The sequence below is a fragment of the Micromys minutus genome (assembly GCF_963924665.1).
Source record: "Micromys minutus genome assembly, chromosome: 29".
NCBI lineage: Eukaryota > Metazoa > Chordata > Mammalia > Rodentia > Muridae > Micromys > Micromys minutus.
In genome coordinates this window covers 3024301-3051125 of record NC_137964.1, presented here as the reverse complement: position 1 = coordinate 3051125, position 26825 = coordinate 3024301, and the positions used below count along the sequence as shown (strand labels likewise).

General features: G+C 45.3%; 2 protein-coding genes across 2 annotated transcripts in view; one reads left to right on the top strand and one right to left on the bottom strand.

Annotated features, from left to right (window-relative positions):
• Positions 1-2868: 2868 nt before the first annotated feature.
• USP42 (ubiquitin specific peptidase 42) lies at positions 2869-23984 on the top strand. Its single transcript, XM_080940854.1, has 18 exons — positions 2869-2933; positions 6728-6974; positions 8034-8234; positions 10606-10716; positions 11456-11558; positions 12206-12273; positions 12772-12842; positions 13278-13360; positions 14076-14187; positions 14592-14732; positions 14897-14997; positions 16603-16756; positions 17218-17922; positions 18031-18125; positions 18624-20090; positions 20781-21082; positions 22416-22454; positions 23074-23984. Exons 2-17 carry the CDS (start codon positions 6737-6739, stop codon positions 22421-22423), a joined length of 3960 nt encoding a protein of 1319 aa, XP_080796980.1. The 5' UTR covers positions 2869-2933; positions 6728-6736; the 3' UTR covers positions 22424-22454; positions 23074-23984.
• Positions 23985-24229: 245 nt separating this feature from the next.
• The window catches only part of CYTH3 (cytohesin 3), an 88149-nt gene continuing 85553 nt past the window's right edge, over positions 24230-26825 (bottom strand). The window contains exon 13 of the mRNA XM_080940482.1: positions 24230-26621. Coding sequence (XP_080796608.1) covers positions 26549-26621 — 73 coding nt within the window. The 3' untranslated portion in view covers positions 24230-26548. The remainder of the gene's footprint in view (positions 26622-26825) is intronic.

Here is a 26825-nt window from a genome sequence, read left to right as displayed (position 1 = left end):
GGGTGGTGAAATAAGGCAGGTCCCCATGCCGTCCTGGCCAACCAGTCTAACCTTCTTGGCATGTTCCATGCCAATGAAAGTCACTGTCTCAAAAAAAAAAAAAAAACAAAAAACAAAAAAACAAAACAAACAAAAAAACCCAAAAAGGCAATAGCATCTAATGATGACTGAAGTTTTGCTTGCCCATGCGCACATACACACACACACACACACACACAGATGCTAGGCATGATTGTGTACCCCAGTTATCTCATTTCTCTTGAGATTGGTGCAGGAGGATCAGTGGTTCAAAGTCAGCTGCACAGCCAGTTTTAGGCAAGCCAGGACTCTATATATATTTTACCCTTTCTCAAAAAAGCCTACACTCAGAAGAGAAATGATCTGGCCATAGCCTACTTATATTGCCTGGAGTGGTGGATGTAGCAGGAATTGCAAGGAGGCAATTCTCTTAGCTCTGAGATGTCTGCACAGTCTTCTAGAATGCACTCTGCTCTTTAGGAGAGCTGCTTGCCAAGGCCAGTGCAGACAAGCTGAAGTGCTCACAGCTGGAACAGTGTCCTTACACTGCCAGGGAGAGGGAGGGGACACAGCATATGACATACGTCTCTCAGAAGCTTGATGACCATCTAACCAAGCTCTCAGTTTAGTATGATATATGAAGATGCCAGAAGTTAACCTCTGTTCTTCACACACACACACACACACACACACACACACCTCCCCACAAAACATTTTCATAGTCAAATTGCTAAGGTGATCTGAATTAATGTCAAACTTTATGTAAAATGAAATTAGAATCAAGGGCCATTTCAGACTGTCCCACCCACTGGGGCCAAATTTTCTCTCTCCCCTCACTTACATCAGCAAGCCCAGCAGTTGCAGATTGAGGTGGAGGTTGTTCAGTTTAAGCCCAGTTTACAGAATACGACCTTTCCTCTAAAAGCAAACACCAAAACCCCTTCTTAATAAATCCTAATGGGGCAGGGAGAACTTCTGTGATTTCAAAGAAAGTGTTTTGAAATACAGTAAAGCTCAGTTTAATAACAATTTAGTTCCTTAGCATTTTGATTTAGTCACCTGGAAAAGGCAATGTACGAAGCCAGTCAGTTCTAGTCTCACAAATCTGTCATTTTCTTTGAGACATGGTCTCACTCTGTAGCCTTGGCTGACCAGGGTTACAGACATGCACCATCACACTTAGGTATGTGTGTGTATGTGCACATGTATATATATATATATGTGTGTGTGTGTATATGTATGTATAAAATTATATATTAATTTTTCAGACAGGGTCTCACTCTGTAGACCAGGCTGGCTTGAACATGGCAATCCTTCTGCCTCAGCTCCCTGTATTCTAGGATCACAGACATGGTTACTTTCCCTTTTGCAAATCTCTTAATGTTTAAAGGTCTACAATGGTGAAATTCCATACCATTTTTTTCTGAAGAAAAAAGTTGTGGTATTAATCTTGACAGGAGATGCTACAATGTGAGCAACTCGGATTCTCTTTCTTCCTTTTAATTCCTCAAAGTACTTGAGTTTTTTGCTCCAAATACACAATGGGAATGTTATAGCCAGACCACAGGGACAGTCATGAAGGTGGCAGCATGAGCAGGTATGGGCTCCTGGCCTCTTTATAACGTTTGAAGGTTAGCAGGCTGTGGCTAGAACACAGAAAAGAAAAAAGGAAATGTGGAGTTAGAGTTTTGATGTTTCGAAACTGGGCATTCCAATGTAGCACAGGGTGCCTTCAAACTTGCGATCCTCCTGCCTCAGACTCACCCGTATTGGGAATCATTAAAATGGGATTTTTATTGCTGAAGCTGAGAAGTTTAGCTTATTCTCTGGCCCAGGGAAGACTCTGAAGAGGGAAATGTTATGTTCTGTATTTTAAAATAAAACAACAACAACAAAATGTGTCCACAATAGTAAAGCGAAACCAGAAGTGCTGGAGGAGTCAGACTAGGCTTAATGAGAGGCCAGTGGACGGTGGTCAGGACCATAGCTCCTTGTGTCAGTCAGTATGGTGGAGCGAATTGGTGGTGTAAGGGGTGAAAGACTTTGGTCAGCAGTGAAGCACTTCAGGGGTGTGTCCTAAATGGATGCCACAGACAGGCGCTGTAGGGGAGAAAATGCCAGGATGAACTACTTTGTCCAGCCTTGGGAACCAGGAAGTGACAAGAAATATGACTGTAGGACTGGGGCTCAAGAACCCACCCAGGCGCCTCAAACTGCAGAACTAAGGCTTGAAGTGAAATGTCGATGGGGGTGCATGGTCTGTTCCTTTGCCCAGCGGGGCTACGTAACACAGAGACAGCGGAGCCCTCGTCACGGTGAGGGCCTGTGGGTCTAAAAACCAGAGATCGCGGAGCCCAGTGGCCCCGCCGTGGTTCTCTGCAGGACGAAGCGCAGGAGAGGCATCAGTCTCCGGGGATGGGAAGCTCAGGTGTGACTCTCTAGCTTTAGGGCCCCAGCTGGGGCCGCTCCTGGAACTCAGGACGGAAGCTGCCCCTCCCCGCCCTGCTGCCGGACACCCAGCCAATCAGTGCGTCCCGCCAATCAGGGCGTCGGACCAATCAGTGTGCTTTCTCCGGCGCGCCCGGCGCTTAGCTGACGCATGAGGCCCGCCCGCGCCCCGCCGCCCTTGGGCGACGGCCCCTCCCGCGCTTGCCCGGCCCGTTAGCTGCGCGCCGCGCCTCTTGCGCGACGGCCCCTGGGCGGCGGAGGCCGTGGCGGCGGCGCGTGCGGGCGCGGCCCTGGCGCGCCCCCTGGCGGCCCGGCCGGCGAGCTGCGGGTGCGGCGCTGACCCGGAGGCGGCGGCGGCGGTGCCCGGATGGAGGCACGTCATTGTCCCCCGCCGGGCGGCTGGGCTGTGTGCGGCGGCGGCGGCGGCGGCGACCGAGGGGGATGGAGCGAGTGCCGAGCCGGGTCAGGTAAGCTCCCGCCTCCTTCCCGCCCGCTGCAGGCCGGCGTGGGGCCGGGCCGCGTGTCCCTGCTTCGCGGCCTTAGCCGCCCCGCCACCTTCAGCCGGCCGCGGCCCGCCGGGACTAGCGCGGCCCCTCACCCGCCGCCCCCTCTACAGCGGCCGGGCGGCCCGGGGACCCCACGGCTGCGGGACCGGCGCTGCTGCCGCCCAGCCGGGCCAGGCCGGCAGAGCAGGAGGCGGTGGCCACGGCGGGCAGGGTCGCAGCGAAGGCACCGCTGGGGTTGCACGGGAAGGGCCGGACCCCCCCTGGTTGCCATGGCCACCGCGCTCCCACCCCCACCGGCCCCAGCCCGCCCCCTCGGTCCGCTGCTCCTGCCGGGCTGCAGCGGGCAGCTTGGGGCCGGCCGGCGCGTTTGGAGCTGCTGGGGTGGGCGTGTGCACGCCGGGACAGTGTAGCCGGCGTCCGGGGCCCTCCCGCCGCCCCCCGCGTGGCTGCCACCTCCGGATCCAGGGCGCCCCTCGAAGCTCGGGGCTGGCTTCCCCGCCCCCACCCCACCCCTAGAAACTTTACCACCCGGGCGCGGTCCACTCGGCTCCTGAGCAGAACACCCGAGTTGCCCATGCCGGAGCGGACACTCGAAAGGAGAGGCGCACAGCCGGGGGTGTGGGTGGGAGGAGCCCCGTAGCTCTTTACCCTCCGAAAAAAGCGAGTGTGCCTTCCTCCCTCAGGTTCTTTATCTTTGGGGCACGGAGAACCTACTTACCTGGAGGAAAAGGCGGGTGGGAGGGATCGGATTCAGATGTTTGAAATGAAAATTTGGTGGGACCAAAGTTTTACAATCTAGGACTTTAACCTCCCTAGAATGAATACAGTTGAGATTACTTTTGTTGAATAGCTCTTTTATATTTGAAGGCCTTAGGACTTGCTTGTTTGTGGTTCTTTCAAGTAAATACACTCAAGAAACAGAAAGTGTTGGGAAACTAGTTAACGCCCCTTTTACAAAGTAACAACTGGACTCAGGTTCTCACAGCTGTTTATGGAGAATCACTTTTCTTCAAAGCGTGCATTTTAAACATCTGCTTTTACCATGTCACTCATTCAGATGCTTAGGTCTGTGAATAATGAGTTACACTTAATTGTTTTTACTCAGGAACAGTTTCACTTTCTTTTCTGTAATCATTGACTCAAGACTACAGTAAGTATTTGGTTTGCAAAGTTTTAAGGCTAATCATTCTGTTTACCTAAATACAATTAAAAATCAAGTGGTATCTTTTTAAAGTTTCTTAAAACGGAAATGTTACCAGAACTTGAATAATACTGTTTATGAAGAGCTCACATATAACAGTTTCTTTAATGTGTTGACCTTACCTCTTCAGTGTATATGGAGTGACGCTATGTTTAAATAGTGATATTCTTTTTTAAAATGAAAGAGATAAATGTAGCTTGGCATTTACTCTTCATAAAAGAGACATAAGCAAGTAAAGGTTCTTAGTTGGGCACATTTATCCAACTTTGGTCCCTGTTCAGGTTTCAAATGGACTGTTGTAACTTTGTATATCATGAAAACGTGTTGGGGGAAAGTCTCAACTTTAAAAGTAGTTAACTTTGACTATCCCTTTTGAACACTAATTTTCAGAAGCTTTACTTAGAATAAAAACAGGAGCCACATGAATCCTGGCTTAAATAATATAATTGGGTTTTAAGAAAGGTTGTCTCTATTATAGGTGGAGTTTAGTTTGGTCCCTGGTAGCTTTAGGGTGAGATTTCATTGACTGAATATCTCAAGTGAAGGACATGAATGGATTTTGTTATTCTTGCCAGAATCAAAACTATAGCATGGGAAAGGTTGTCTGTCCCAGGAAAATCTAGGGCTTTCACTATGTTGTTTTAAATGATGATAGACTAACCTTTCCTTATTACTGAATTTTGGCTTTCTTCCTCCTGTTCCTTTTCTTTCATCAACACACACACGTACACACATACATGTATTATATGTATATACATTTGTGTATATATATACACACACACACATACAAAATCCTTTTGCCTCTAGCATGATAAATGCATAAACTTTATTTGGATAATAGGCCCAAGTTTTCTTATGAATGAAAGTGGTTTATCTTTAAGTATTCAAGTTAGAGATAATTGACTTACTGATTTTTTTGTAACTGTCCCTACATTGTGAAGGTTGTGCTTCACTTGAATTAGAAATTGTAAAGAAGAAGGTTGAAACTTTTAAGAAACAACTTTATTGTAGGCACCAAGCACATGATGACATCTGCTCACTGAAGTGTCAAGTACATGAGTATTTTATTACCCTTCGTACTTTAAAATCGGTGAATGCTTTAAAGGCCAAATTTTAGAGGTACTTTCTTAATTCAGAGGTTTCAAAGAATTATATGAGATACCATATGTAAGTCATTCAGCACAAGCTGGTGCTAAAAGCAAACACTAGTTTCTTCCTGTTTGCATGATTTCATTCATTTATCAAGTCCATGTTTGGAAAGCTTTCCCCATGAGTAAGTTCTTACTTCATACTGCCATAGAAATCAGCCCAAGGGGTTCTTAGGATTGGTTTCTGACCCAGTCTTGGGGTGAAAGACGTTGTCAAGGAAACCCTTTAGGATGGGTTTCTAATCCAGTCTAGGAATGAAAGGACTTGTCAGAGAAAGCATTCAGATGATCAAGTTCTAAACTTGAACGTGTTAACTGGCCAGAGGTAGAAAGGTGGAGAACGTGTAAAGAATGGCTTGCAGGAGCTCAGACAGCAGGGACTAAAAATGGACCCTGTCTATGGTAGGAACGTAATGTGCGGAGTGTTCCAGAGACTAAGTCATGAAGTTCAGATGAAGAACATAGGGAAGTCAGTGGAGCACTCCTAAAAGGTTTTCTTCAGTGTGTGACATGTAGATTTGGCTGCTTGGATGTGTCACATTGAGGACCATTCCTAAAAGCACTTTGCTGACTTAGGTTGCATAATGCCTAGACAACAGTCCTGGGTGCTTTGGCTCAAACACTGACCTTGCAGATTTTGGCTGATCTTTCAAAGGTTTATCATGAAAATTTAGCAAGTAAATATATATTCAGCAATTAATAGGTTACATAGCACATTGAAGAAACTCAATTTAAAAATATAAGTTAGAGATTTAAATACGCATTTGTGTTCAAAGTTTGATGTTAGTAAAATTTCTGTTTTAATTTAAAAAGTTAAAATACTGTATACTGGACTTCTTCAGAAAAATGCATTTGTTTCACTGGTAAGACTTCTCTCATAGCTAAAAATTTTCAAAACTCCAAATTTCATACAATGGTATTTTAGACTTTGAGTTAAAAATTAAAACTAAATATTCTCTATGCAATTGAATTTTTCCCCCCTGAAAAATGGTATATGAATTGAAAATGTAGTCAATGTATTAAAGTGTCGACTATTCCTAGCTTTAAGCGGTAAAGGTTTTCAAAAGGTGTTTTTAGATAAGTGTACATAATTGTAAATTGAGGTGCCTAAGTATAAACTTAGATGGTTTGGGGGATGTTGCTTTCAAGACAAGGTCTTTCCGAGACAGGGTCTTATACTGAATTCTTGATCTTCCTGCCTCCACCTTCATTGCTGGGATTACAGGCATGCACCCCTATGGCTGGGCAGGACCTCTACCAACTGAGCTACATCTACACCCTCACTAATATTTTATATTTGGTTGATTTGCTTAAAGATAGTTTTATTTGGTTGGACACAAGTTTGGAGGATACACGTAGCTGCTCTTCTCACCCTTTGAAACAAATATACTTTTTGTCTTTTGCAGAGTTGAAAAATGACCATAGTTGACAAAACTGAACCTTCAGACCCATCAACCTGTCAGAACCAGCCTGGCAGTTCTGAGGCGGTCTCACCTGAAGACATGGACACAGGCTCTGCCAGTTGGGGTGCCGTGTCTTCAATAAGTGATGTTTCAAATCATACACTTTCATTAGGGCCGGTGCCTGGTGCTGTAGTTTATTCTAATTCGACTGTACCTGAGAAATCAAAACCATCACCACCAAAGGATCAAGGTATGACTGCAGAGTTACTGCTAGGAACTCATGTACAGATGATTCAGAAGGGCATTGCTTTTCAAGATTGACACTTAATTCATTTCGCTCTAATGAGCATTCATTAATTTACCTACCCACCCACAGACCGTTATTGCCCTGTATCACAAATAGGATAGATTGATTTCTAGTTGTCAGGATATGAATTTTTTCTATTTAAATTTTAGTTTCATAAAGAATGAACTTTTATCTTGGTCTCAAACTCATTAGCTGAATCTGGTCTGATTGTTTTGTCTTCTTGATTCTCTTGTCTCTACCTCCTGAATGCTGGGTTACCCAGGACTTTCTCTGCATTCTAAGGAAGCATTCTGCTAATTGAGCTACATTTGCAGACTATTATTATGAAAAAGTATGAGAAAATATAAAGTTATGGGTCTAATAAGCTCTCAGACATCCATCAGCCAGTGCCAACAATTCATGGCCTCTGAGCTGAACCCACAGACCACCTTTGTGTGTGTATGTGTGTGTCTATGTGTGGCTTAAACCTTCTGGCATTCACAGCACCTGTGCCTGTATGTGCACAGGTGTGGCACACACAGAGAAATATAAACAAATCCAGTCAATATTTAGATTTCTCCATTATATAATTTTGAAAAATTGTATTCTTGTGAGTGTGTCCCTGTTATGGTATATATGTAGAAGTCAGAAGATAAGTTTCCAGGGTCAGGTTCTCTGCTTCTGCTGCAGGTTCCATGGTTAAACTTAGGTCATCACACTGTGTGGCAGGTTACTTTGTCTGCTGAGCCCTCTTGCAGGCCCTTGGAAAAAAATTTTAACTTGCGTAAATAAAGTCTACACTTGGCTTCGGGTGGACTTATGTCTCTGAAGATTCTTTAATTTGTACCCAGCCCCCCTCCTGTGTCCTTGAAGATGGTTTGTTGAAGAAGCCAAGTGAATGTGAAGTTAATGTCATCCTAGCTTCTGAACTTTCTCCTCTGTGCAGGCTAGTGAAAGGTATAGACTCTTGATCATATTCTGACACTGCTGTACATTTTGCTTATGTGGTTTTAATTTTTTAAGTCCTAGGTGACGGCATTGCTCCTCCTCAGAAGGTCCTATTTCCATCTGAAAAGATTTGTCTTAAGTGGCAACAAAGTCATCGAGTTGGCGCTGGGCTCCAGAATTTGGGCAATACCTGTTTTGCCAATGCCGCATTGCAATGTCTGACTTACACGCCACCCCTCGCCAATTACATGTTATCCCATGAACACTCCAAGACATGTGAGTGCCTCGCACTCTTGAGTGCATGTTTTAGTGCTGTAGTTTGATTCCCTCATTCTGTCTTCTTCAGAAATAATAACTGTTTAGTGACATTACCTGACCATGGCTCAGTAGTAGTGCGCTCACCTAGCATGTGCAGGGCCCTAGGTTTAATCCTCAAATCAACAAAAACTCCCAAGTTAAATGATCACCAAGCAGTTGGTTTGCTGGTTTAGAAACTGGGTGGAGTGGGAGGAACTTCTACGATTGGTTTGGAGTTGCATAAGGGACATTTCACACCTAGTTTGATCGGTGAAGTATTTTAAAAGAAGCTTATTTTGTTAACTTTGACATCTCAGAATCCCTTGATTTTTTTTTTTTTTTTTTTTTTGGTGTGTGTGCGCGTGTGTGTATGTCTGTCTTAGTCTCACTATATAATCTGCCAGCCTTAAAATGAAGTCCAACATCCTCCTCAGCCTCCCAGATGTAACCTGACATTCCTGTTTTTTTTTTACATTTCTTTTATTTAACTCAGTAGAAGCCCAGCTCAGTGTTGGCTAGTGAAATTTGGAATTAAATCATTTAGTTTGGGGGTTGTCTGCTGTCCCTACCCCTCACCACAGTTCCTTTGAGGTGTGATTGATAGTGAGCCTGTACTTTAGATTCACAAATTGATGTGTGCTGACACTTGTGCACCTCTGAGACATGACCACAGCTCTACTCGTGAGACCCAGAAGTTCCCTCTTTGCAGTCCTCACAGCAGATCAGCTTGATTTGATTTACTTTTTTGTATGTTGCATATATTGAGTTACAACATATATATAACTTTTTTTCCGCCTGATTCGACATAATTAATTCAACATCATTCTGTGGGTTGCATGTATCAACATGTTTTGAGCTATTACAGATTACACAGCGACACACTTGGGAAGTGAAGGCAGGAGGGTCTACAGAGTGAGTTCCAGGCCCTATCTCCAATAAGTAGTCATAAGTATTTTTTCTCTGGGGTACATGTGTAAGAATGAAATGGCTTCATCTTGTGCTGGGCACATAACTTTTAAATATTTCAGAACCAGCAGGAGATAAGAGTTCTGTTCACTCTATTTTCTAACACAAGATGTGCTCAGGGCTTATTTTTTGGGGGGTGTGGGTACAGGGGCTTGAGACTAGAATGTCACACCTGCTGTGCTAGGTAATGGTCTATCCCTCACTTACACCCTCGGCCCCATTCTATTGTGGTCCTTCTCAGGAATGTTCCTAGTCTTCTGACTGTTGTGACATTTCTCTGCACTTCTCTGAGTAGTAATGATGTAAATATCTTGTGGGGATTTGAACTCTAGATGTTTACTTGGCTGAAATGAAATGCGTATATTTTTTTCCCCTGAGATAGGATCTCATGTAGTCCAGACTTATTCAGCCACTTCTGATCTTCCTGTTTTTACCTCTTGAGTCCTGGGATTACAGGTGTTGATAAACCAGGTTTCGCATGCTAAGGGGAGCAAGGTGGCAATTGAGCTACAGCTCTCTCTCCGCATTAGATGTTTTGTCTGTCTGAAAACTGGTTTTTCAGTGTATTGAATTTTGAGGGTTTTATACTTTTTGCAAACAGTAGACTGAGATTTGTAAATTTTTTTTCCTGTCTCACTTGTGTCTTTTCATTGATGTCAGTGTCTTTTGGAAAATGTGTTACTTGTCAGAATTTGTAGTTTATTATTTTTTTATCAGTTATATCTTAAATGTTCTATTAAGAAATCTTGAGCTGGCAAGATGACTCAGGGTCAGGTTGCTTGCTACTAGACTTGACAACCTGAACAAATACCTGGGACCCCTGTAACAGAAGGAAGGAATGGGCTCCCACAAGTGGTCCTCTGACATCGGCATGTGTGTCCAAACAGAATACACCAGAATAAGTAAAATATAAAAAATCTAGTCTGAGGTCAGAGATATTTTTACTACATTTTCTTCTATACATTACCCAAAGGGCCTGTGATAACCTTTTTAGTTGATGTCCATTTGTGGTGTGAAGAATGTGGTTTTTTTTTCCTTTCAGTGCTGGGGATTGAACACAGGGGCCCGCATGTGCTAAGTGAGTGCTTAGCCCTGTGCTACAAAGGCCTCTCCTGTTGAGGTTGCTCACACTGTGCTCAGAGCAGCCTTCCTCAAAGGTCTGCCACCTTCTCCTGCTCATCTGCTGCTTAATAGTTGGGCACATTCCTTCTCTCGATGTTAAAGTGCTTGGGATATCTCTTCCCCGACCAGTAGTAGCAAGCTCAGGGCACACACATGGCAGCTGGCACTGTTGCTGCATCCTGGGTACTGCCCCTCATTTCTGGTCTACCTTCCTGTTGCACATTGTCACATTTTGCTCATTTGGATTCTCATTATCTTGCAGGCCACGCAGAAGGATTTTGTATGATGTGCACAATGCAGACACACATTACTCAGGCACTTAGCAACCCTGGGGATGTTATCAAGCCGATGTTTGTCATCAATGAAATGCGGCGTAAGTCTCACTGCAGTAGCTCAGGGCAGTCTCCCATGTCTAGCTGTTGTCCTCCATACTTTTTCCTTCTTGTATTTTGGGTTAAGGACTTCCTCTGTAGGGGTAGGCTGACCCCAAATTTATGCATGCCTCCTGAATCATCCTCTCAAGTGCTGACAGGGTCATAGGTATGTAATACTGTGCTGGGCTTGTGTGGAGTTTTCCTTTTTCTTACACACTTTTTGCTTTCTGAGACTGGGTTGTCTTGGTCCTAGTCTGGCCTAACTTGTTATCCTTTAGTTTTCACATCCCAAGCAGAGCACAGGTGTGTGTCGTCACGCCCACTGTATTGATAGGCTTTTTGCATCACGACTTACTTTAATTAACCAAGTTGTAATAAAATAAAAAATGAACACAAAACTTGTTTGGGCTTCTAGCTGAGTAGTTAGATGACAAGAGGTAATCACACAATGACAGACTGTGATCCTTTTGCTTAAAGAGCTGCTGAGAGTCAGAGATTATCTGAGCATGGTGATGCTCACTTCTATTCCTACTGCTTGGAAACTGAAGGCAGGAGGGTCAGGAGTTCAAGGTCATCCTTAGCTACATGGAGAGTTTGAGGATTAGACTCAGCCTCAAAAAACAAACCAAGTCATTCAGAGATTTTTCCAGACACATACTTGAAAGTGTTACTTTTAGGGATGTTGCCGTGGCATAAGATATGTAAGAGTAAAGCCTTGGCTTTCTTTAAATCTTTCAGGTATAGCTAGACACTTCCGTTTTGGAAACCAGGAAGATGCCCATGAATTTCTTCAGTACACGGTTGATGCCATGCAGAAAGCGTGTTTAAATGGCAGCAATAAGTAAGTATAGAAGAGCACGTACCCAGCCTGTCAGTCCGCTGTACCTGGTGTCTCATCACCTTTTCCTAAGATCAGCATTACTTTTAAATGCTATGCTTACTATCACCATTTGATTTTGTTGCTCTTAGATGCTGGGCATCTTGTTGCTGTTTAGTTTCCAGGTCCAAGTGTCACTCCCTTTACTTTTTAGCCATGTTTGATGGTTTCCTTGTTCATCTCCAAGATTCCACAGTCTGCCCCTAACCCCACACATGCAGGCTCAGGAGGGCCATGTGGCAGACGGCCACGCAGCCATGCACAACGCACACCTCGCTCTTGGCTCTCACTGTCTCACGACTGAAAAGATTGGTCTGAGTGATCGCTAGTGCTGAGCTGAGGAAGGCACTCTGCCTTCAGCCCCCCTTGCCAGGCCTTGGGAAAGAAAAGAAGGCCAGGTTTGCAGAGGGCGCCCTCATGACAGAGTGCCTTATGTCCTCTTCATGTCCTCAGAGTGGGACAGTCTTCAGCTGCAACATGTTCTGATGGCATCATCTTTTGTGATTCTCCTGAATTCTTACTCCTGTATAAACATAGAGGCTTTTAAAATGTAGCCACAGTATCCAGTTTGCCAAGCTCTTCTCTCATATTACTGTCTGATTGTTTTTCAGATTAGACAGACACACCCAGGCCACCACCCTGGTCTGCCAGATATTTGGAGGCTACCTAAGATCCCGAGGTAAAGTTTTGTGTGAAGGGTCATCATAACACACATGCTCATAGTTGTAAGTGTTAGCAGTGGGGAGGATGGTAATGAAAAGTGGATCCCAGGTCTGCCCAGACTCTGTTCACAGAATGGCCTCCTGGTGCCTGCTTCTGCATGTGTAAGCTCAGAAGTCAGAGTTCCATTTCATTTCCTGTTGAGGGATAGGTCAGTTTATGTTCTGGTGGTATCCAAATATATGCACCTTTGTGTGTGTAAATGTGTGTTGAGGTTAAAGTCTTCTAATATCTGAATCATACAGTATCTAATGGGGATGGCATTATATTCCAGCAGTAGTTCATAGGGGCTAGGTTCATCTCACTTCTACCCACAGTACAGAGTATTTATTTACAGTTGTTTTTACATTGTAATAAAAGTTGTACTCTTAGGAGTTCTTTATTTTGAAGTATTTTCTGTTGTTTCAGTAGGCAAAAAGTAGACCTTACTCACTGTTCATATTTTGTTTTATTTCAGTCAAATGTTTAAATTGCAAGGGTGTTTCAGATACCTTTGATCCATATCTGGACATAACATTGGAGATTAAGGTAAGCTCAAAGTTAACAGTAGTGAGTTAAACATTCGTCAGTCGCCTTGGATTTTTTATACATTCTTATATCAATTAAACTAAGATGGTTGTTACTCTTAGAAACTGTAGCTCATTGAATTTTTCCCCCCACACTCTCTTTTGTTGCTTGGAGCTTTTGTTTTTCTGATTAGATTCAGTTCTGTGCTTACTGTATAAAGAAGAAATATTTCAGAGAAATGCAAAACCTGCTTCTCAAAACCTGCCTCTCAGAATTCATTCTGTAGTGCTGTGATCTATACAGCTCCACAAGTAGATTGATTGCTTTTTTAAAAAGAATTTAGAATCCTCAAGTATGGGTGTAAATGTGCATCTGCGTGCACGCACGTTTCATTGTTTGTCCGTCTCAGCCTCTGGCAGGATGCATGCTGACGTGGTGTTTATGCTCCTTTCCTAGGCTGCACAGAGTGTTACCAAGGCATTAGAGCAGTTTGTGAAGCCAGAACAACTGGATGGAGAAAACTCCTACAAATGTAGCAAGTATGACTGGGTGATAGGCTTCTTCCCACTTTCCTGTGTTGATTCCTTTTGCACAGTGACTCAATTTTCAGTGCTTTTTAATTGATCTTTATTTCTTTGTTCTTTTGGTTTGGGTATGGGATGCTGAGTCCAGTCTCACATGTGATAGGCAAATGCAGTTAGTCATTTAAAGTCACTGTTTTTGAGTGCTTGTTTTTTTACAGGCAGGGTCTTTGTGTGGCCCAGTCTGCTTTGATCTTTGATTATCCTGAACTGCCAGCTTACATCTCCTTCATGTCAGTTCCCTCTGTAATTATTACTATTGCTCTGTGTATGTGGGTGTTACAGAGGGTTGAACCTGGGCCCTTGAGCAAGTGCTCCACTACTGACCTCCAGGCCTCATGGTATTTTTAATTTTACAATTTTGACTATTGGTCCAAGGGGATATTTTATTGTTGTTTTTGTTTCGTTTTCTTGTTTTAATTTTTTTTATTTTATGTACATTGGTGATTCGACTGGATGTATATGTCTGATATACTAGAACTGGAGTTAAAGTTGTGAGCTGCCATGTGGGTGCTAGGAATAGAACCCAGATCCTCTGGAAGAGCACCCAGTGCTCTTCACTGCTGAGCCCTTGTTTGAAAATCTTAATGTAAGGTGTTCTAGAAAGTAAAAGCCAAAACACCTAGGACATTTCTACACTGAGTATCCTAACCTTTCCTTCCTGTGCTTCTAGGTGCAAAAAAATGGTTCCAGCTTCAAAGAGATTCACTATTCATAGGTCCTCTAATGTTCTTACCATTTCACTGAAGCGTTTTGCCAATTTTACCGGTGGAAAAATTGCTAAGGTATGTACATGACTCATGATTGATTGTTCTCATCTCTGTACACGGATTTCCCCCCTTTTTTCTTCCCAATTAATGAAGGGTGAAATGGCCAAGATACAGTGGTGTGCAAGAGATATAACACACACGCACGTCACTTAAGATAAACCTTATGAGTAATGTCTAGAGCTATTAATGTTTCTATATTTGTTGAACATTCACAGTGTGGATCCTTCCTTATTAAAGAAAAACAACGGGGTTTCTTTTTGGTCCCTTCTATTCCATGCATTCGGTTTCTGGGGTCAACAGCTGTGGGTCCTGCAAGTCTCTTCTTGCAGGCATCCTTAGGAGTATGCCTGCAGCTGAAAACATGGGTATCCGTGTCTTCAGAAATGGCAGAACTTAATCCTTTTTCCACTGACTTTTAGGATGTGAAATATCCTGAGTACCTTGATATTCGGCCCTATATGTCTCAGCCCAACGGAGAACCAATTATTTATGTTTTGTATGCTGTGCTGGTGCACACTGGTTTTAACTGTCATGCTGGCCACTACTTTTGCTACATCAAGGTAAGCTGTTGGGTGGCTAATAAGTCTGCACTGGACATCAGTGTATTCATGGGGCAGACAGTGAGGTGTGAAGGTCTATTTTTCTTAGGTGTTTTTGACTGTAGTTTTTGATATCACACTAAATCTAACTACTGCCCACTACCCCGCCCTCCATCTCTTTGCAGGCTAGCAATGGCCTCTGGTATCAGATGAACGACTCTATCGTGTCCACCAGTGATATTAGATCGGTGCTTAATCAGCAAGCTTACGTGCTCTTTTATATCAGGTACTGCTTTAGAAACAGCTGTTGCTATTATGTCGATTTCTTCCCCTCCCCCCATCTGCCTGTAAGCACAAGGAGGCCTTTCTTTTTACTTAAAGATTTATTTATTATATATAAGCTACATATATATATATATATATATATATATATATATATGTAGCTGTCTTCATACACACCAGAAGAAGACATCAGATCTTATTATAGATGGTTGTGAGCCACCACGTGGTTTTCTGGATTTGAACTCTGGACCTCTGGAAGAGCAGTCAGTGCTCTTAACCGCTGAGCCATCTCTCCAGCCCCTCCAAGGAGGCCTTTCTGAGCAATGAGTTTGTTGTCACTTCTGACAGGTGTAGAAGGCAGGAGCAGCCCTGAGGAGTGGTTTAGGGACAGTGGAAGCCATGGGAATGGGCTCTGAGTCCCGTGTTTTCTCAGCCAGTATCTCACCAGTTTGAGCATAGGCCTCTCCGTCAGGTCCTGCTAGCAGCAGTGTCTGTCCTGCTGCAGGTACAAGCTGTTAACTCAGCAGCGCTCTCTAGAGAAATGCCTGCTTCTCTCCTTGTAAGGTCTTTGGGTTAGAGCCCAGGGCCTATGTGTGGCAGCCAATCCTTCTGTCAGTCACAGCCACAGCCCCACAAAGTATTCCAAATAGCTGAAGATTAAGGCTATCCCCAGACACTCACCCTGGAAAGAATTGTGAGAGCCATGTGCTACAATACAATGACAATATTAAGAGGGGTTTGGGGGAGATGAGGGTCTGACTGTGTTTATACAGGCTGACCTTGATTTCTTGATCTTTCCGCTAATGATGATTTTCAGAAAGCCTTTTTTTTTTTTTTTTTTTTTAATGTTCTGGGAAAGTGCCTGATGTTTATGGAAGAGAAACAAGTTGAAATATTAAGTCAGGTATTGAAAAGAGTAATGGGCAAAAAGCCTGTGGGATAATACAAATCAGAGGGGGAGATGTTTCCGTAACAGTTCTCTAAGTAACTGTTTGAGATTACAGATTTTCTATAATGGTATATATTTATAATTGAAAGCATGAGCAGAAAAATAGTTTTTCAGATAACAGAACTATCAGGATATACAGTTCAAAACATTAGCTGAGAACCAGGCATGGAAGCTCATCCTCAGGCAGAGGATTGCTCCAAGTTTGAGGCCAGTGAAAACTATATGAGTGAGCTCCAAGCCATCCAGAGCTTTAGAAGGAGACCTCCTTCAAAACGGTAACAAAAAGACAAAAACTTAACAACAACAACACTGAAACAAACATTTCATTGACTCATTTGGTGAGAGGCGTGACGGCACACAGCAACCCGCAGATGCTGAGGCAGGTGGATCTCTCTGTATTTGAAACCAGCCTAATCTATATACCAGTTCCAGACTAGCCAGGGCCATATACTGTGTCTTAGTGGGGAAAGGGGGATGTGTGTCGCTGAGTCAGGTCCTTGTGTCCTTCCTTCATCACACAACTCCTAATGGAGGTGATGTGTATAGTTCTGTGAGACATAGAAGCTCCAGTTCCTGTGTCTGACTGTAGTGTTGAATTTGTAAATGAGTCTTCTAAGGACCTGTTCTTTCTCACATAAGCCATTTCATTCTGTGTCCCAGGTCCCATGATGTGAAAAATGGAGGGGAACCCGCTCATCCTACGCATAGCCCCGGCCAGTCCTCTCCCCGCCCAGGAATCAGTCAGCGGGTAGTCAACAACAAGCAGGCCGCACCAGGGTTTATTGGGCCCCAGCTGCCTTCCCATGTGATGAAGGTAACACTTGGGTCAGGATTGACTTCATTTCTGCTCGGATCCAAACCTGGTCTCACTGTAGTAATTGCCTCATCTACAACTGGACTTCCTGCTTGAGGGCATTGCAGCCCTTGATTTCAGAGGCCTCCGGATGGGAGAGTAATCCAGTGACTGCTTAAGGACTGTCTGTGTAGAAGGTCCCACTTACTGTATACTCCCACACTTCTTATGGGTTAAATAGTTGGGTTATTTATTAAAGTCGAAAAAAAGTGAAGCTCTTTCAGAAACATTGTGTTCATGTCTGTGGGGTCATCTTAGGAATGTGGCAGTGTAAAAGCCGTTGGGCTCCGCAACAGGTGAAAAAATGTAGGGTGTATCTTACAGAGGTGAAGTTTGTCAGTTACCAAGACCAAAATGAGAAGGGCCTTAGCCATTATGCACCATGTCCAGTGCTGACCCAACTGTTCTCTTCCTTCTTCTAGAATACACCACACTTGAATGGCACCACACCAGTGAAAGACACACCAAGCAGTTCTGTGTCAAGCCCTAACGGAAACACCAGTGTCAATAGGGCCAGTCCTCCTACTGCTTCGACTTCTGTGCAGAACTGGTCTGTTAACAGGCCCTCAGTTATTCCAGAACACCCCAAGAAACAAAAAATTACCATCAGTATTCACAACAAGTTGCCTGTTCGCCAAAGTCAGGCACAGCTGAATAACAACCTCCATGGCACTTGTCTGGAGGCCCCTAGCAAGGCGGCCCCCTCCTCCACCATCACCAACCCTTCTGCAATACAGTCTACCTCGAACGTACCCACGACATCAGTTTCCCCTAGTGAGTCCTGTTCCAAGCCCATGGTGAACGGCAAGGCTAAAGTGGGCTCCAGTGTGCTCGTCCCCTATGGGGCTGAGTCCTCAGAAGAGTCTGATGAGGAGTCCAAGGGCCTGGCCAAGGAGAACGGTGTGGACACAATGGCCGGCACTCACTCCGATAGGCCAGAAGCTGCAGACGAGAACGGTGAGGCTTCCCCTCATGAGCTTCAAGAATCCGTCATGCTAAATGGTGCTAATAGCGCAGACGGTGACTCAAGAGAGAGCAGCCTGGCACTTGACAGTACCAGCTGTCAGGCCCAGCCCGATCTACACACAGAAAACCTCTTTTCCAAACTTAATGGTCTTCCTGGAAAGGTGAGTGGCAGCAAGGTTGGTCTCAAGTCTCCTGGTTCATTCACTTAGCTGGATTTCAGTAGGCATGGAGCTGGCTGCAGGAGCTGAAGTACCTTTGTCTCATTGTAGGTGACGCCTGCTCCTTTGCAGTCTGTTCCTGAAGACAGAATTCTTGAGACCTTCAAGCTTACCACCCAGGCAAAGGGTCCAGCGGCTGAAGAGAGGTAGGAGCCGTGCCACTGGGTGTGTACCTCACCCCTGGTGTGTGTATTGAGGACACAACCCCGGGCTTTGTGTGTGCTGGGTGAGCACTGCCAGCTGAGCCACACGTCCCAGCCCTGGACTTATTCACACACAGTCTCACTGTATAGTGCGGGCTGGTCTGGAGCTTCCTATGTAGATGAGTCTTGTTTCAGATTCTTGCCCAGTTTCCCAGATGCTGGGGTTACAAGTGTGTGTAGCTTCCATTCTTGCCTACACTTGGCTCTTCAAATGAGTTAGTATGAGGTGTCTAGAACTGCAGAGTGATGAAAACAGGGTAGTCCTGATAGAGAATTGATTTTTTACTGAATGAGGGAAAAGAAAAACTTGGTTTCCAGGAATGATGAGTTTGATACTGGTCCCGTTAGATATGCTTAAGTTGCAGGATGTTGAGTGGAACTACCAGGCAGTCCTGTGTGGCAGGCAGGTAACTGTGACTTGGTTCCTTTGTCTTGCTGTAGCTGGACTACAACAGGGGGAAGCTCTCCAAAGGACCCTGTTTCACAGCCGGAGCTCATCACTGATGAGACCAGTCCCATTGAGACACTGGAGGCAGTCACCAATGGGAGCATGAAGACCCCTTCCACCACGTCACCTCTGGAGCCCCCCATCAGCTGTACCAAAGAAGACTCATCTGTCATTGTCTCAGCCGAACCTATGGAGGACTTGCCTTCCATCCCTGCTCTTTGTAACAGCACCGGTACTACCTTGGGGGATGCCCCAGTATCTGAATCGTGTGACCCTGGAGACTTGACTGCCAACCCGAGCCAGCCAACCCAAGTAGTGAAAGGCAATACAGCTGAGAACTCTCAGGACTCCGCCCTGGCTGAAATGGTGGAGAGGCTGAGTCCTGCTCCCTCTGTAATCACAGGTGACGGGTGTGAGCAGAAACTTTTCCTTTACCTCAGTACAGAGGGGTCAGAGGAGGCGGAAGACTCTTCCAGAAGCTCAGCGATCTCTGCTGACACGATGCCTCCTCAGCCTGACAGGACCACCAGCAGCTCCTGTGAAGGGGCTGCTGAGCAGGCAGCTGGGGATAGAGGTGATGGAGGCAGTGTGGGACCCAAAGCTCAGGAGCCTTGCCCAGCCCAGGAAAAGATCAACAGCCTTCGGAAAGTGGACCGAGGACATTATCGAAGCCGCAGAGACCGGTCCTCCAGTGGGGAACACGTGAGGGACAGCAGGGCCCGACCAGAGGACCATCACCATAAGAAGCGGAACTGCTACAGCCGAGAGCGGCCCAAGCAGGACCGCCACCCTGTTAATACATACTGCAATGGGGGCCAGCACTTGGGCCACGGTGACAGAGCCACTCCTGAGCGTCGCTCCCTAAGCAGGTACAGCCACCATCACTCACGGATTAGGAGTGGCCTGGAGCAGGACTGGAGCCGGTACCACCATGTGGAAAATGAGCATGCCTGGGTCAGGGAGAGATTCTACTCAGACAAGATGCGGTGGGACAAGTGTAGGTATTACCACGACAGGTACTCGGCACTGCACACGGCCCGGGAGTGGCGGCCTCTGCATGGTCGTGAGCATGAACGCCTTGTCCAGTCTGGACGGCCACACAAGGACAGCTACTGGGGCCGCAAGGGCTGGGAACTGCAATCCCGAGGGAAGGAACGGCCCCACTTCCACAGCCCCCGAGAGGTCCCTGGCCTTGCTGTGCCCCTCGAGAGGCATCTCCAAGAGAAGGCAGCGCTGTGTGTGCAGGACAGCAGCCACAGTCTCCCCGAGCGCTTTCATGAACATGAAGGTGTCAAGTCAAGGAAACGGAGGTATGAGACTCTAGAAAATGATGGCCGTCTAGAAAAGAAAGTCCACAAAAGCCTGGAGAAGGACATGTTAGAAGAGCCAAGGGTGAAGAAGCACAAAAAATCTAAAAAGAAAAAGAAGTCCAAAGATAAACACCGGGATCGAGACAGCAGGTGAGGGTTGGTCGTGGGCCTGCTGTGTCCTGACACAGTTTGAAATTGTTGGTCCCTAAGGACTCTTCCAGGCCCATCACATATTCTTGTAACTGTTGTATTTTCTTCTCTGCCTGTCTGCCTGCTTAGAGTGATCTTAAAACACACCATTTATTCCTTTGGCTTTTGTTTTTTTTTTTTAGGCCATCATCTTTCATTTTCAAGTCTAAATTTTTTTTGTTATCTTTTTAAGGCCTGGGCCAGCCTCAAACTTAGATCCTCCTGCCTCAGTGTCCCCAATGCGGGGGTTACAACACTGCAGCTGGTTGGTTGGTTTTGTGTAACGTAGGTGCTTAACTGTTGGCAATTGTCTTAATGGATTCTGATAGAGAAGCAAAATATGATTCCTGGATTTTTTTTTAGCTAATATCACGTAACACTAAACTGAGAGAAGGCTACGTAGTCTTTTGTAACCAGCTGCAATCACAGCTGCCTCTGTCCTGCCTGAACACAGACAGAACATGGCAGAGTAGGCAGGGCAAAGCTGTACGGGCTGGGGAATGTGTAGACTGCTTAAAACTTGTTTCTATGAAAGGAACTCACACAGTAGCAGGGGATATTTGCCCACATATGCATAGCCAGGATCCTGGGGTACAGGGAACCTAGACGACAGTTTTCCTTGCTGCTAAACTCTGGCTGCTTCTTCTGCAGGCACCAGCAAGAGTCTGATTTTTCAGGAGCATACTCTGATGCTGACCTCCATAGACACCGGAAGAAAAAGAAGAAAAAGAAAAGGCATTCGAGGAAGTCTGAGGACTTTATAAAAGATGTTGAGATGCATTTACCGAAGCTCTCAAGCTATGAGGCCATTGGCCATTTCCGGAAAACAGAGGGCACCTTTCTACTTGCTGATGGTCTGCCTGTGGAAGACAGCGGTCCTTTCCGGGAGAAAACGAAGCAGTTAAGGATGGAAAGCCGGCCCGACAGATGCCATCTGTCAGAATATGGCCAGGGTAAGGGGATTAAGGACCCAGTGACAAACACAGAAACATAGAGGCACAGAAGGTGTGACAATGGACTGGAGATGCCCCAGACAAGACCTGCCCATGAGCAGAGGGTTGCTTTCATCTCTGCCTGGGAGCATCTGGCTCTGTGCAGTGCCTCCGTTTCATAGAGCCAGGCCCAGCACAGCTGTGCACTCTCACCCTCAGAACTAGAGTGTCTGTGAGTGTCACACAGTAGAACTTTTGGTTTTTAAATCATTCTGTGCCTTGTATTTTTTTTATGTGCATACACACATGTACATCTGTATGTGTTGGTGAACCCCTAAATGCACTAGTGTTTCCCAGCTCCTAAGTAATAAATAGAATGGTCTCTGGACATGTAGCTTCAGTGTAGGGCTCTGGTATCCTTCAAGGCTGCTGGTTTCTGGGGTGGTTCTTGCAGATCTCTTTTCCCTAAATAGTAGGTCTGTACACTGTACTCTGTATACAGCAGCCCCTGTGCCTTCATCATCCTATGTAGTCCAGGCTAGCCTATGACTCATAGTTCTGTGTTAGCATCCTGAGTGCTGGGAGCACAGGCTAGTGTCAATGTGCTCAGCTGTTCCTTCTCTTTCCGAACATATGCCCTAGACAGGAACATTGGGCTAAGCTGCGTGGGCTGTGAATGTCAGTGGGGCTAGAGCAGAGGCTTGCAGCCTGTAGCCAGTCTAACCTGAAGTTTCAAATGGCTCTTAACAGTTGAAAGTGCTAAGGACTAATATTTGTTCAAGTGAGGCAGTGTGTGGAGCTGGAGGGTTGGTGTCCGTAGACTGGTGGAGGCCCATGTGCTTTGGGTTATGAGTTGGTACCACTCAGTAGGTTTTCATCACCTAACCCTTTGTATAAAAAGCTTGACAATTCTGCTTAATGCACCCAAAGATCGCAAATTTAGGATATGTGTGTTGCTACAGAGATGTGGGCATCTTGGGGTCCCCAAGTGGAACCTTTTGCTCCTTGGCAGTCCATCCATACACTGCAGCTGGGTTTGCAGCTAGCGCCTCTGCACCCACACTTATGCTCTGGGGCCTGACCACTGCCCTTTTGAAAAGGCACAGCCCTTCCTCCAGCTCTTTGTGTGACTCTCAGTTCATTTCTTCATCGTGAAAAGAATGTTCATCCACATGAGGACGTGAAGCACTGCTGGGGCGGAGACCTGGTCCTGTGTGGCTCTTGACTATCTTGTGCCCATGCTCTGTGGCACTGCCAGCTCCTGCTGTAGGAGTGCTTTTCAGCAGCTGATAACGAGCTGTAGGAATTGATTATGGTTAGTCCAAAATAGTCACTTCCTCACTTTGCCTTCTAGGTGACTAAAAAGCCTTGGCCTCATAACAACAAAATTACGGTAAGAGTTGTCCTGTGTTTTGGTCATTTGTGGAAGTACTGAGTGGATATAGGTGGGTTTCCTTGTGAAGAAAACTGGGCGTGGGGAAGGGGAGGGTCCTAGCGTGTCTGTGCCTCCAGCACTCACTGAGTCACTAGCTAGTATCCACATGCTCGAGTTGTGCTAAGAATGAGAAACAGGGTATCTGCCAGCAGAGAGACCACGCAAGGGTCAGGGCTAAGCCCTGGTTCCTAATGGTGGTGGTGTATTTTGTGGCCCTGACACACAGGAACTCTGAGCCGGTACTTTGTGAAGGATAGTGTCTGTCAGGTCTAGTCAGCAGGGGCTTTAAAAAGAGCTGCTACAGCACTCAGCTTGCAGCTAATTAACAGGCTTCATCTGTGTCATGGAAACAAAGATTCTAAGCTTCTCTCTGCCCGGTAAAAGTGGTATCTGAGGTCTGAGGCGATTTGCCGCTGTGGGGCCCGGCAGATGGCGCCGCCCTGACATCCCAGGGTTTGCTACTGTGGTTTTAGGAAGGTAGAGTCCATTTTAGCAACTTGTTAAAAGCCTTGGGGGACACATCCAGAGAGTGAGACTGGCCTGTGTTTGGCTAATGCCTGTACCTCTTATCTTTCAGATTCAACATTTTCAACAGAAGCCATCCCCAACCCAGCTTAAATTATAAACGTAGAAAATGACTTTGTCCAAACTGCGTGGTGCTTCTTTAGTAAATACTGTACAGATTTTACCATGGACCTTTTTTCCTTTTTTTTTTTTTTTCTTTTTTTTCTTTTTTCTTTTTTTTTTCAGTTTTTATCTTTTCTTAATTGCCCTTATTCCAAACGGATACTTTCTACACTGCTGAACGTTGTAAATTACCGTGTATATAAAATCACACTGACAATAATGCCCTGGAATAGACCATCTCAAATGCTGCTTAACCACAGACTCAGGTTGACTACTTGTATCTCATGTAATGTTCCTCCACGCTAGACACCTGGTGCACGGCCAGCTGGGAACCACGGACTTCAAAAGGACAAGCGACAGTGCGTCCATTTAATTTAAAGACTTATTTAGAGACCCAAGCTCTCAGCGAGACCTTTGAGGGCTTCCTCTGCAATGTCTGATACCAGAAACTAATTTGCTTCACATTTTAGTTGTATTCAAGATTTGAAGATGTATTTTATAGACAAGTTCTGTTTTTGAACTTTGTGGAACTATTCCAATCAATTTACCAGTTATGATGAGTATTTGCATTATGAATGTATAATCCAGACATTATTTGTAAAGCCTACAGTATGTTTTTTTTACCTAACACTTTTTATACTGTGTCTCGTCTCGACAATATGATATTGGAGTCTGAGTCGTCAGCTTGATCCCTTCAAGTTTCTAGTTACAGACAAAAATCATACTGTGATTTTATTTTTAATATGGATATGCTATAAAACTGTGACACTTATAATTCACTGGTCCTGCATCAGGAGACGGGAGTGGGGAGAAGACTGTATTTAATACAGTGTGTATCTGAATAATCTGTATGGTTTATACAGTTTGTGTTGTTCAGAGATGTCTAAAGTTGATCTTTGTTTTTTTAAGATTAAAAAAAGCACTTGCCCCACTGTATATATACGGCATGTAAGATTTATATAGTATATAAACGGCAGCAAATTAAACAACTCTGTCTCAGTTTTTACTCTGTTCTCCACTAGCCGTATCTGTTTTGAAGAATTGGGTCATAGGCAGTTTGTTTTTAGCAGTATGTTTTTATTTATGGAAACAGTATTTGCAATAGTCTGACAGCTGTAAGGCCCTCCATTTTACTAGCTGTTTGCTTTGCAATAGCCAGAAATTCTGATAACATTAATAGGATATTTCTTCATGCAGGTTGTAGGAGTATGTACATTGTATAACACTGAAGAAATTAATACATATGTACATTATTTACATAGTAACTATTTATTGTAAATAGAAATGTTTTCTAAGATAAAAAGAAGAAGAAATCACAACTTATGGTTTCTGGTCTGTGACGACCGAACATGTCAGCAAAGCGCACCTGTAGCTGAAATCAGTATGACGTGAAGCACAGCATCCGCTGCATCTCCAAACGGTTCCTAGTTACACTGCAGTACCACAGCAAGTGTTCTGAAACCCAGCAGGACAGGAAACTGTCTTTGGCCAGAGTAGGGCTTAATGCTTCACTGATGAGTGCAGGCAAAGGGTGAAGGGCATGAGGGCCTGAGCCTTTACAAGCTCTGGGAGTGGCCAGATGCCCTTGGGGTTAATACTGTCACAACATAACCTGAGTTAAGTGACTCCATGTGGATGCTCCAAGAGCCAGTAACTTAGGATTCTTAGCACCAACAGCCATAAAGTAAGGTCCCCTCAAAGATGACTATGGCATTAAAGACATTAGGTAGCCTCATGCTTAATGTCCTGTCCTCGATATCCAACAGAGAGCTCTGTTGTCCAGGGCCACACGTGGGTTGAACAGGAGACCCCGGCTTATCATGGTCCTGATAGAAGGAATGCCGGTTTCCACCTCCCAACAGGTGCCCCACCAGCAGTAAATTCAGGTCTGAGGTGGTGAAGGCAGAAAGTGGGGATTACGGGGGCAGGGATCATGGAAGACTGGAAGCCAGGCTGCATACACACCAGCCAGGCAGCTCAAATGCAAGGGTTTCAGATCTGAGGTATTAGTAAAAGAAAGCCTAGAAGCTTGGGAATAAACCAAAAGTGATCAGTTTGGTGCATGAGGGAAGTTTTGGCCTTCACATCCCCCTGTGCCATCTTAGATGACAGCTACCACCAAGGTCAGAGACAAAATGCCTCAAGACAAGTCTTGTGTAAGGGCATTTGTTTGGCAGTTCTCAGGGGCCCTCAGAACACAAACTCCAGGTGTGTGTGCAGACAGTTGTGAAGCAGGTCTGCAGGGGAAAGCCATTTTCCCAATAAGCCAAATGGCAGCCTCCAGAGGGTTCTCTAAAATGAATGGGCCCTATCGCCTTATCGAATCTTAGCCCAAGCACATGTGCCCTCAAGTCATACACTGGTGTGTATATATAGGGGTCTAGATGCCACAGGTGTCCCTCAGTGACATCTTCAGCTTTCCCCTTCTTAAAAGGATGTCAAATGTTGGAAAATTTGGTACCAAAGGACAGATGGATTTTTTTCTGGCTGCTTCTGGCTGCCTACTCACTACATCAAAATATACGTCAGCACTTAACCAAAGTTTGAAACAGCAAGCAACAAAAGGACCAAAATCATGAGCCATGTGCAGTCAGACTACATGGAACTGCCCCATACCAAGGTCAAACAGCTTAATGTGGTTCTACACATAAGTGGTCTGTTTCCAGAGAATTCCATCTCCAGGCCTTGGTGCTGACAGGATAAACGCCCGGAACCACAGCCTTATCTTACTGATTCATCTTAGAGAAGCATGTGAGAAGAGGCAGTCATGCACATGTCCTCATGGTTACCCCAATGCCTCTTCACCTGGAGTGGTGCCTACGCCCCAGCGGACACGGTGTCAGGATGACTGTGTCCCAGCTGTTCCCACCCCAAGTGCTTGGGAGCTGCATATATAGACTGTCTCTGTGCACAGTATATACTTGTGTCCAGGAGTTAAGTTTATAGCTGCCATTCTAAAAATACTACTGTTAGAAATTAAGTATCTTTCATTATAATTTTCAGAATATAAAAGCATATAAAAGCTATAATCCTATATATCTGAGAAAAATTCTGAATAAAAAAGTGGTAGATTTTCCTTTCCCATTTTGATATAAAACAGCGACTTCTAGAACATCTTTGCTGCCCCAAAGAGCAGGTGTGGCATGGTGTGGATGAGGCTCTGGCTCCAGAAAAGGAGTCCCACGTGGGCTGTGCAGATCTGGAGGCTGTTCACCAGGTGCTGTTGTGGACAAGGGTCCCCAAAGGTCAACGCCAGCACGGTGGCAGGAAAAAGACGCTCACAGCTGACCAATGTCCCAGAGCACGGGTCTGAGGGCTCAGCTTTGGCTGGCTGTTCTGGAGGATCCATGGGCACCACACTGTCCCCAGTCCTGTAGCTTGTGAGGCCAGTGTATATCTGCTGAAGTCTGGGTCTTGACATTTACCTATTTCTTATTGGCAATCCTCCTTTTCCTCGTAGCCAACATGTCATAGAATGGGTCCCTACTGATGCTCGCTCTGGGGAAGAAAGGAAGTTGTGGGTTGTAGCTGCAAGGTAGCCTGATGCCCACCTCAGCCCTCAGGTTCCCAAGCAGCAGGTTCAAGTGTGAGGTAGCCAGACTGGCTTGCTCCATATCCGACATTGAGTAAAGCATTCAACATGCACTCGTGTCCACACGTCCCTGCTCCACATAAGACTGACCAGCCTGGCTGTGCCTACTC

Bases quoted from the DNA above. Each gene is read 5' to 3' on its own strand.
- USP42 (XM_080940854.1), top strand. From the start codon at position 6,737: ATGACCATAGTTGACAAAACTGAACCTTCAGACCCATCAACCTGTCAG. The intron at 11,559-12,205 runs GTAAGTATAGAA...ATTGTTTTTCAG, and splicing joins TGTTTAAATGGCAGCAATAA to ATTAGACAGACACACCCAGG. The intron at 14,733-14,896 runs GTAAGCTGTTGG...ATCTCTTTGCAG, and splicing joins ACTACTTTTGCTACATCAAG to GCTAGCAATGGCCTCTGGTA.